The sequence below is a fragment of the Rhinopithecus bieti genome, unplaced genomic scaffold (assembly GCF_001698545.2).
Source record: "Rhinopithecus bieti isolate Rb0 unplaced genomic scaffold, ASM169854v2 scaffold_23868, whole genome shotgun sequence".
Taxonomy (NCBI): domain Eukaryota; kingdom Metazoa; phylum Chordata; class Mammalia; order Primates; family Cercopithecidae; genus Rhinopithecus; species Rhinopithecus bieti.
The window spans coordinates 1,375,612-1,385,491 of NW_016811202.1; the positions used below are offsets into that span (position 1 = coordinate 1,375,612).

At 48.8% G+C, this 9,880-nt stretch overlaps 1 protein-coding gene across 1 annotated transcript; it reads right to left on the reverse strand.

Annotated features, from left to right (window-relative positions):
* Nucleotides 1-385: 385 nt before the first annotated feature.
* KCTD14 (potassium channel tetramerization domain containing 14) lies at nt 386-8,886 on the reverse strand. Its single transcript, XM_017893565.1, has 2 exons — nt 8,760-8,886; nt 386-1,911 (listed from the first exon to the last, which is right to left on the reverse strand). The coding sequence occupies exons 1-2, from the start codon at nt 8,847-8,849 to the stop codon at nt 1,234-1,236; spliced, it is 768 nt and encodes a 255-aa protein (XP_017749054.1). The 5' UTR covers nt 8,850-8,886; the 3' UTR covers nt 386-1,233.
* Between the last annotated feature and the right edge of the window lie 994 nt (nt 8,887-9,880).

Sequence of the window (9,880 nt, forward strand, 5' to 3'; positions counted from 1 at the left end):
TATGTCTTTATCAGCAGTGTGAAAACAGACTAATACAGATGGGGGGTTTCACAGTGTTGGCCAGGCTGGTCTTGAACCCCTGACCTCAAGTTCTCCACCCGCCTCAGCCTCCCAAAGTGCTGGGATTATAGGCTATGAGCCGCTGCACCCGATGAGACTTCCAAGTTTTTATACTGGAAGTCCTGTATCCCAAGAAACCCTTTGGTCCCAAGAAAGAAACCCTATGTCCCAAGAAAGTTCCAGACAACCCACAATAGCTGATCAAGCTAGTACGCAGGGAAGGGGGTCATCTATCTCAGACCTGGACTTGGAAGAGAATGAACGTCGACATGTATCCTCCTTTAGAGGATGAGTCCTGTATTAGGCTGAGAAGCAGAACCAAAACTGAGACTCTCATGCAAATGGTTTATTGATGGAGTGCTCTTAGGAGAAAGGGAGTGAGGGAAGCAGCGTAGGACAGAAAAAAAAAAAAATTTAAGTAAGAATGTGCTCTCAGAAGACTGACTTCAGCCTGACTCCATGAGGAGCTCTGGGAAAGGAAGTTCCTCGATGTAAGAGGTCAGTCTTTTGTACCTCCATACAAGAGGTAGCAAATCTTTTCTAGAGATGGTCTCAAAATTAGAATACATCAAAATCACTTGGAGGGTTTGGTAAATCAGAATGCTGTGCCAACCCCCGGAAATTCTGATTCGGTAGGTCTGGGGTGGGGTCTGAGAATTTGTATTTCCAGCAAGTTCACAGGTAATGCTGATGATGCACTTTGAAAACCTCCACTCTAGAGAAGAGGACAGCTCTGAGGTTTTAGCACCCACAGCATCTCGCAAAGGGGATCAGGAAAGCACCTGCTACATGAGGGCACATGCCAGAGACAGATGGATTGGACCACAAGCTGGGGCTAGGTAGACTACATCTTTAGGTCAGAACATCTAGATTCACAGTATCTTGTATGTTCCTGTTGTCATCCCACATCTCTTGCCAACACATTGTTGAAACATTCTTAAAGACACATGAGGCTTTGAAGAGGAAGCAGCTGCAAGTTGCTAGGCAAATATAGTGGTGTCAGTTGCAATAGAGTGGAAAGTCCTTAAATGGGAGATCAATATTTAAGAGCAAGACTCTAGACCAACCCTGGAAATTGCCTGATGTTTGTGAAATTAAAGGAAAATGGCATTGATGGCAACTTTTAATTTCATAAGCCATGCTAGAACTCGTAACAGTCTCTGCTCCTGATGATCACCACCAGGTGAAGGTGAATGAATAAATGTTAAAATGGAATTCGTTTCTTTTGGTGGGGTACGTCAGGTAGAACTTGGAGAATACCTTGTACCCCTGGGCCTTAATGTCCATCTCCAGGCAGTGCATGAGGTCACTGTTGTCTAGGACTGCCTTCCAGGGCCCAAATTTGACAACGGACTTGAACATCTTCTTATCCTGCAGAAAACACAGGACCTCTGAATAATATGCATCCTGCTCCTCCGTTTCCACCAGGCACACAAGCACGCTGGACTTCCGTGCTGTTATGCCCTCTGCACGCGCCAGGCGCACCATGAGCTCCAGGTTCTCGCCATAGCCCGGCACTTGCAGGAGAAACTGCTTCCGAGACACCTGCTCACCAAAGATCTGCGGCATGTCCTCCAGCAGCTTGACCAAAGGCTTGATTTCATAGAACTGAGCCTCACGGTACACTTCAGGGATGTGCTGTGTGGGCACTTGCCCAGTGCGCAGGTAGTCCAGGATGGGTCTGAAATAGGTGCTGGGGCGGTCGATGAAGAAGCGGCCCTCTGCATCCATGGAGGCCTTGGCTGAGCTAGAGAACATCTCTGCCAACTTTGAGCCCGGAAATTTCCTCAGGGTACCCAGGGTGGTCGTGTGGAACTCACCCCCCACATTCAGCTCCACAACAGTAGACATCTGGGGGCACAAGAGGCAGAGTAAACCAACACGCCATCTCCCCTGAGCTCATGACTTATTTTTATCCAAAGAATAACTGGATAAAAAACGTAGGGGAGCCATAATGTTTGGCTTTGGCTAGTGAAAGGCCCATCTTACTAAAGAGGGTTATATTGATGCTGTGTTGCTCCAGGGGGTGGCTTTTTTTTTAAGACAGAGTCTCGCTCTGTCGCCCAGGCTGGAGTGCAGTGGCACAATCTCGGCTCACTGCAACCTCCACCTCGATTAAAGCAACTCTTCTGCCTCAGCCTCGCTAGTAGCTGGGACTACAGGCGCCCGCCATCATGCCCAACTAATTTTTGTATTTTTAGTAAAGACGAGGTTTTGCCATGTTTGCTAGGCCGTTCTCAAACTCCTGACCTCACACGATCCACCTGCCTCAGCCTCCCACAGTGCCCAGCCGAGGGTGGGCATTTTAAGGAGGAAGAAAGGTTTCTGTTTGAAAAAAGAATACCCGGCCGGGCGCGGTGGCTCAAGCCTGTAATCCCAGCACTTTGGGAGGCCGAGACAGGCGAATCACGAGGTCAGGAGTTCAAGACCATCCTGGCTAACACGGTGAAACCCCGTCTTGCTACTAAAAAATACAAAAAGCGTAGCCTGGCCGAGGTGGCTGGCCGCCTGCTAGCTCCCAGCTACTCGGGAGCTGAGCAGGAGAATGCCTAACCCGTGAGGAGGCCAGAGCCTTGCAGTGAGCTGAGATCCGGCCACTGCCCACTCCAGGCCGGGCGACAGAGCGAGACTCCGTCTCAAAAAAAAAAAAAAAAGAAAGAATACCCATTCAAGCATCTTAATTTTAGGTCATAGAATGTTATGGGAGGAGGCCAGGCACAGTGGCACACGCCTGTAATCCCAGCACTTTGGGAGGCTGAGGCAGGCAGATCACCTGAGGTCAGGAGTTCGAGACAAGCCTGGCCAACTTGGTGAAACCTTGTCTCTACTAAAAATACAAAAATTAGCCAGGTGTGGTGGCACGTGCCTGTAATCCCAGCTGCTTGGGAGGCTAAGGCACGAGAATCACCTGAACGTGGGAGGCGGAGGCAAGGTGAGCCAAGATCACCCCACTGCCCTCCAGCATGGGTGACAGAGTAAGACTCTGTCAATACATATTGTAATATTGTAAGACTCTGTCTTACAAAAGCAGAAGAATGTTACAGGAAGAGGCTGCCATGGAAGGAAGTCTCAGCAATGATACTTCCAAAGTCTGTGGCCTTCGGCAAGCCTTTTTCCCTCTTAAGGCCTCAGTCTCCTCATCTATAAAATGGGGATATTGGCTGGGCACGGTGGCTCATGTCTGTAATCCCAACACTTTGGGAGGCCATGGCAGGAGGATCACTTGTGGCCAGGAGTTGGAGACCAGCCTGGGCAACATAGCAAGACCCCATCTCTATTTTTTTTTTAAATAGGTTTAAGGGAAAAATTTTTTTTTAAAGTAAAGGCCAGGCATGGTGCCTCACGCCTATAATCCCCATACTTTGGGAGACCAAGGTGAGTGGATCACTTGAGTCCAGGAGTTCAAAACCAGCCTGGCCAACATGGCGAAACCCCATCTCTACTAAAAATACAGTAATTAGCCGGGCATGGTAGCACACGCCTACAGTCCCAACTGCTCGGGAGGCTGAGGCAGGAGAATCACTTGAACCCAGGAGGCAGAGGTTACAATGAGCCGAGATCGTGCCACTGCACTCCAGCCTGGGCGACAGAATGAGAGTACAACTCCAAAAAAAAAAAAAAAAAGGAAGTAAAATGGGGACATGGAGTTGTTACAAAGTCAAGAGTTCCAACCTGGCATGCTCAGCTCTGATCTAAGATATAATAAAAGCCAAGGGTAAGGGAGGAGGGACACTTCCAACATTTCAGAAAGACGAAAGAAACCATACATGTGTTCATTTGGGAAGCTTTTCTTGGGTATTTACTGTGTATCCACATCCTGTGCTGGGAGTTGGGGACAAAAATTCTTATTTCATGTAGATCAGAAGTTCTGGTTAACAGTTGGCATTACCTTGATTTATTTAAAAATGGAATTTTTTTCTTTCTTTTTTTTTTTTTGAAACAGAGTCTCACTCTGTTGCCCAGCCTAGAGTACAGTGATGTGATCTTGGCTCACTACAACCTCAGCCTCCCAGGCTCAAGCAATTCTTGTGCCTCAGCCTGGGAGCTAGGATGGCCACCCTGTAGCTGGGATTACAGATGTACAGTGCACGACCAAGCCTGGCTAATTTTCGTATTTTTAGTAGAGACTAGGTTTCACCATGTAGGCCAGGCTGGTCTCAAACTCCTGACCCCAATCTGTCCACCTCGGCCTCCCAAAGTGTTGGGATTACAGGCGTTAGCCATAGTGCCTGGCCAGAAAATTGAATTTTTTTTAAGAGATGGGATCTTGCTGTGTTGTTGCCGAGGCTGGGGGTGCAGTGGCATGATCATAACTTACTGCAGCCTTGAACTTGGGCTCAGGTCATCCTCCTGCCTCAGCCTCCCAAGTAAATGGGACTACAGGACATTCAACACTGTATCTGGCTACTTAAAAAATATCTTTTTAGAGATGGGTCTTACTGTGTTGCCCAGGCTGGTCTTGAACTCCTGGCTTCAAGGCTTCCTCCTGCCTGAGCCTCCCAAGCAGGTGGGATTACAGGTGCAAGCCACCACGCCCAGCATAAATGGAATTTGTTTGATGAATGTTTTTCCAAATATGGTCCCATGGGACTTAAATAATAACAGGAATATTCTTGGTAATGAAAAGGCCAGTAACTCTACATATTGTGGGTGTAAAACTGCTTCACAAACTGTGAAGAGCAGTGCAAATGCAAGTTAAGTTTGGTTGTTCAACAGAACTTTTAGAGGCCACCTCTCTGTACCAGACCCTGGGCTGAGCACTAAGACTGGTTATTAAGTGATGATGTCAGAATTTGAACTCAGGTCCGTTTTAGTCCAAGCTTGAGCTCTTAGTGATTACATAAATAAATTACCTTCAGTCTTCCAATACCTTCACTCTTCATTCCCTTAGTGACTCATTCATTCAACAAAATGTATGCCTAGTGGGAAGGTTGGTGGGAAGAGGGATATGGAAACAGACAGTCTAGTAACTCTGTGTAGTGCTTTAAATGGATTATCTAATTCAGCCCTCACAACACTTCCATGAAGAACGTATTAAATCTCCATTTTACAGAAGAAGAAACTAAGGCTTAAAGAGATGAAGAAAGTTGCCTGAGACTGGCTATTAAGTGATGATGTCAGAATTTGAATTCAGGTCCGTTTTACTTCAAGCTTGAGCTCTTAGTCATTACATAAATTACCTTCAGTCTTCCAATACCTTCACTCTTCATTCCTTTAGTGACTCATTCATTCAACAAAATGTATGTTGGACCTATTACATGCAAACCTTGTGCCAAACAGAACAAGACACAGTCCCTGCTTTCAAGGAACTCACAGGGGAGTGGGAAACAGATGGGTTAAGCACGTAGGTGCTGAGAGGGAAGACTCAAAGGTAGGAGGGGTCAGGTCTTTTTGTGGATGTGTATTGGAGGCTGTCAGAGAAGGTTTCCTAAGGGATGTGACGGCTGCTGCTGTGGAATAGATGCGTGGTGTTAGAGGGAAGGCTGGATTTCCAACCTGAAGATTTTACCACAAGAGTGGGGATGGGGACAGGGCTCAGGAATGTCACTCAGTCTGATGTAGGTGTGACCTCATTCTCAACTGGTCTGTGGGCTCTCCTAAGATTAAAGTACTGGAGTTAAGAGAGCCAAAGGCAGGCCGGGCGCGGTGGCTCAAGCCTGTAATCCCAGCACTTTGGGAGGCCGAGACGGGCGGATCACGAGGTCAGGAGATTGAGACCATCCTGGCTAACATGGTGAAACCCCGTCTCTACTAAAAAATACAAAAAAAACTAGCCGGGCGAGGTGGCGGGCGCCTGTAGTCCCAGCTACTCGGGAGGCTGAGGCAGGAGAATGGCGTAAATCCGGGAGGCGGAGCTTGCAGTGAGCTGAGATCCGGTCACTGCACTCCAGCCTGAGCGACAAAGCGAGACTCTGTCTCAAAAAAAAAAAAAAAAAAAAAAAAGAGAGACAAAGGCAACCGAACTGCTGGAGAAATCTGATTGCCATGACAACATCTCCTACCAGGGGACAGTTCTGCTGACTGGAAGGGAGAAAGCAGAGGAGAGGATGCATCTTGACAGCAGCCAAACAATAGAGCTGAGAAAAATAAGCCCAGAACCTCTGACTTTTTCTCCCAAAAACCTCAAGGCCCCTCAGCAGGACTGTTTGGTTAACCCTGAGGTCACCTCTGTAAAGCACCCAGTAAAATGCAAAGTTGCAGACTTTACCCCTTGAATGGACCAATATGTTCTCATTACTCCTACACTGCTGAAAGCTCCCAGGCCCTCCTAATATCCCCATATTACAGGCAAGGAAAGTTCAGAGAGAAGTCACACAGCTAGGATGTGATGAAGTTGGAGCTGAGAAGAAACCTGTATTAGCATGACTCCAACACAATATGGGTGCCTCACTCCCATCCTTCCCAACATCCTGCCCCACTACTGCCAATACTTAGATATGTGCCCAGGGCCCTTTGCTTTCCTTCTCTGGGCCTAGGCTTAGTTATCTGTGAAACAGGAAGGCAAAATGGACCAAGAGAACTCTAAGCTCCCCCAGCTCTGAAAGTCTAACAGATCCAATCACATCTAATGTCCTTTCTGAAGCTAATTTCCAGATGCTTCAAAAAATAGGCTGGGTGCAGTGGCTCACGCCTATAATCCCAACACTTTGGGAGGCCCAGGTGGGAGGGTCACTTGAGGCCAGGAATTCAAGAGCAGCATGGCCAACATGGCAAAACCACATCTCTACTAAAAATACAAAAAATTAGCTGGGCCCTGGTGGCGTACGCCTGTAATCTCAGCTACTTGGGAGGCTGAGGCAGGATAATTGCTTGAACCCGGAAGACAGAGGTTGCAGTGAGCCAAGACTGCGCCACTGCACTCCAGCCTGGGTGACAGCGGGAGACCTTGTCTCAAAAAAAGTTTCCTGTGCTGACATCTTCAGCTCCATTTCTTTATCAAACAAGACCTCAGCCCTGTTCCTAAGCTCCTTTTTGTTTTTTGTTTTTGTTTGTTTTTTGTTTTGAGACAAGGTCTCACTCTTGCCCAGGCTGCAGTGCAGTGGTACAATCTCGGCTCACTGCAACCTCCACCTCCGAGGCTCAAGCGATTCTCCTGTATCAGCCTCCAGAGTGGCTGGGACTACAAGCGTGTGCCACTATGTCCAGCTAATTTCTGTATTTTTTATAGAGACAGGGTTTTGCCATGTTGGCCAGGCTGGTCTCAAACTCCGGAGCTAGGTGATCCACCCGCTCTGTCTCCAAAAGTGCTGGGACTACAGGCATGAGCTACCACACCTGGCTGAGAGTACCTTTTCTGAAGTACAAATCTGATCCTATCACTCCCTGTATTAAACACTTGAGCAACTTTTCATTCCCTTCCAGATAAACTCCAGACTCCATAACAAGGTTTAGAGGCCCTTTGCAACTGGACTGCTACTTCAACCCTCGCAATCAGCTACCAGAACCGCCTGTTGCTCCCCACCCCTCCAATCCGGAGCAAGCCAGGCCCCCTCACCTCCAGGAGCTCACTCACTTGGCATCCACACTCCTTTCTCTGACCCTACTCATCCTTCAGATGAATTCCTCTGGGAGTCCTTCAGGGTGGGTTGTCTCATTGTGATCCCAGAAGGTCTTACACTACTATACTTCACTGGCCTGGCAGTTCTTCCCTTATAATTCCCTGTTTGTTCATTGACTGCGAGATTCCTGCCCAAGTGCTGTGTTTCACGCCTGTAATCCCAGCACTTTGGGAGACTGAGGTAGGAGGATTGCCTGAGCCTAAGAGTTTGAGTCCAGTCTGGGGTTTCAACCAGGAGTTCAAGACCAGCCTGGGTCTCACCAACATGGCGAGACTCCGTCTCTATTTTAACAAAAAACAAACAAACAAAAAGGCTGTGAGGCTCCTAAGGGAGGAGAATATCCTCTGATTTACAGGAGCATCTAGTGTTCTGTTCAAGGCCAATCTTGCCCTACCTGGCATCATGCACGGTGCATTACACTTCCCCAGTAATTCATTCAGGCATTTATTGAGCACCTAGGGTGATCCTGGCACTAGGCATGTGACTTTGTCAATAGCCAACAGCAATGACGTGACCACGGCCCTATTAGAGAGAGCCACGCTGACCTGCTGCTGGATCTGCTTTCCCTTCCTCCAGGTCTTCAGGATGACTCTCAGTGCAGGAGAGAACCCGAGTGTTCTGCTTCTAGAGCGCACCCAGCCTTTTCCCCATCCTCCTCCCCAACTCCCCTCACCCAAGCCCGGGGACCAGGCAGGCAAGCAGAGGGATTCGGGTCCCAGCCAGAGGGCAGGGGCAGGGGCAGGTTGGAGAGGGCTGCGAGTGAGGGAAAGATCCTCTGGCCAAGCTGGTTGGATGGGCTTCTCCCACTGGGAGCAGGGGAGAAGGAGGGGCAGAGGAGAAGCCCTGGACTAGGACAAGCCCGGGGAAGAGAGAAGGGAGGGGAACTAAAGACCGAATGTAGAGGGAGGAAGCAAAAGGGCAAAGAGGAGAGGCTGGACAGAGCCAAACCAGAAAGGGACACCGAGGCGTGAAAGGAGAGCGATCCGAGCAGGAGGGATAGCAAAGACAGAAGAGAGCGACCAGCCCGAGGTGCAGGGAGACAGCGCGCCAGAAGTAGGGGGCTCGGGCGGCTGGAGGGACTGGCGGGAGAAACTGGAAGGGAGGGCAGAGGCGCGGGGACGCAGCTAGCCTCGCACTTACCGTCAGCCGCCCGGGCCGGGGGGACTGGGGCAGAGGGGTCTGGCTCGTCATCCTGCCCTCTGGCCGCTCCACTGCGCAGCCCTGCCACATGCAGATCACTTGGGCCAGCGGAAGTGCCCCTGGCTGCCCGCCCCTAGGTGGGGACACCGAGGCTCAAGGCGGGACGGGGCTGGGCCAGGCGTGGCTTGTAGTGAGACCGGGCCAAGTGCAGAAGGAAATGAACAGTCTGTCTATTTGGGGCTTTTAAAAGTTGTTAGACCCTGAGGAGGGCTGACTTTGGAGACTGAGAAATGGAGCAGACCCCTTAAGTACTGACCTTTTGATATGGATTAATTTCCTTCCTTTTCTTTTTTTTTTTTTTTCCAGAGACAGGGTCTCACTCTGTCGCCCAGACTGAAGTGCAGTGGCGGATCAGGCTCACTGCAGCCTCAACCTCCTGGGCTCAAGTGATCCTCCTACCTCAGCCTCCCAAAGTGGTGGGATTACAGGCCTGAGCCACAGCACCTTGCCTCTTCCTATATTTTCTTTTTCGGCTCAGATCAGATGGTCCCTGAGATGAAAGACCCCATGACTAAGATAAAAGACCCTTTGAATATTACATCTTAATGTGGAATGTTAAATGTACCTTTCTCAAATAGAAACACTGCCTAGAATCAATTAAATTGCTGTGACTATACACTTAACTAATATGGAAAATGTTGAAATTCTGTTAAGCTTCCCCAGACCTTGCTTCTTCTTCTTCTTCTTATTGCTTATTATTCCCCAGACCTTGCTTATATAAATGAATGACCCTCAAACCACTCTACTCAAGAGCACTGAACCCAGCTTATTGGAGCCTGTGTCCCCCCCTTGGCCATTCTCAAACTTTACGCTTAAATAAATTATTTAAACATATTGCCTGAATCCCGTTATTAAAGTTGACACTAGTTAATGCCCCTCTCTGGGCCTCAGAGTTCCCAGGAATGAAATGGGGGAGGCAGAGGGAGTTGACATTGACTGACATTGACAGCCAGAGACTTTCTCTTCCCTACAGTCCTAGGGAGTGAAACCGCAACACCATTTTACAGATCAGAAAATCAGCACTCTAGGAGGTAAGGTGGTGTTAAAATGTAAAATCTGAG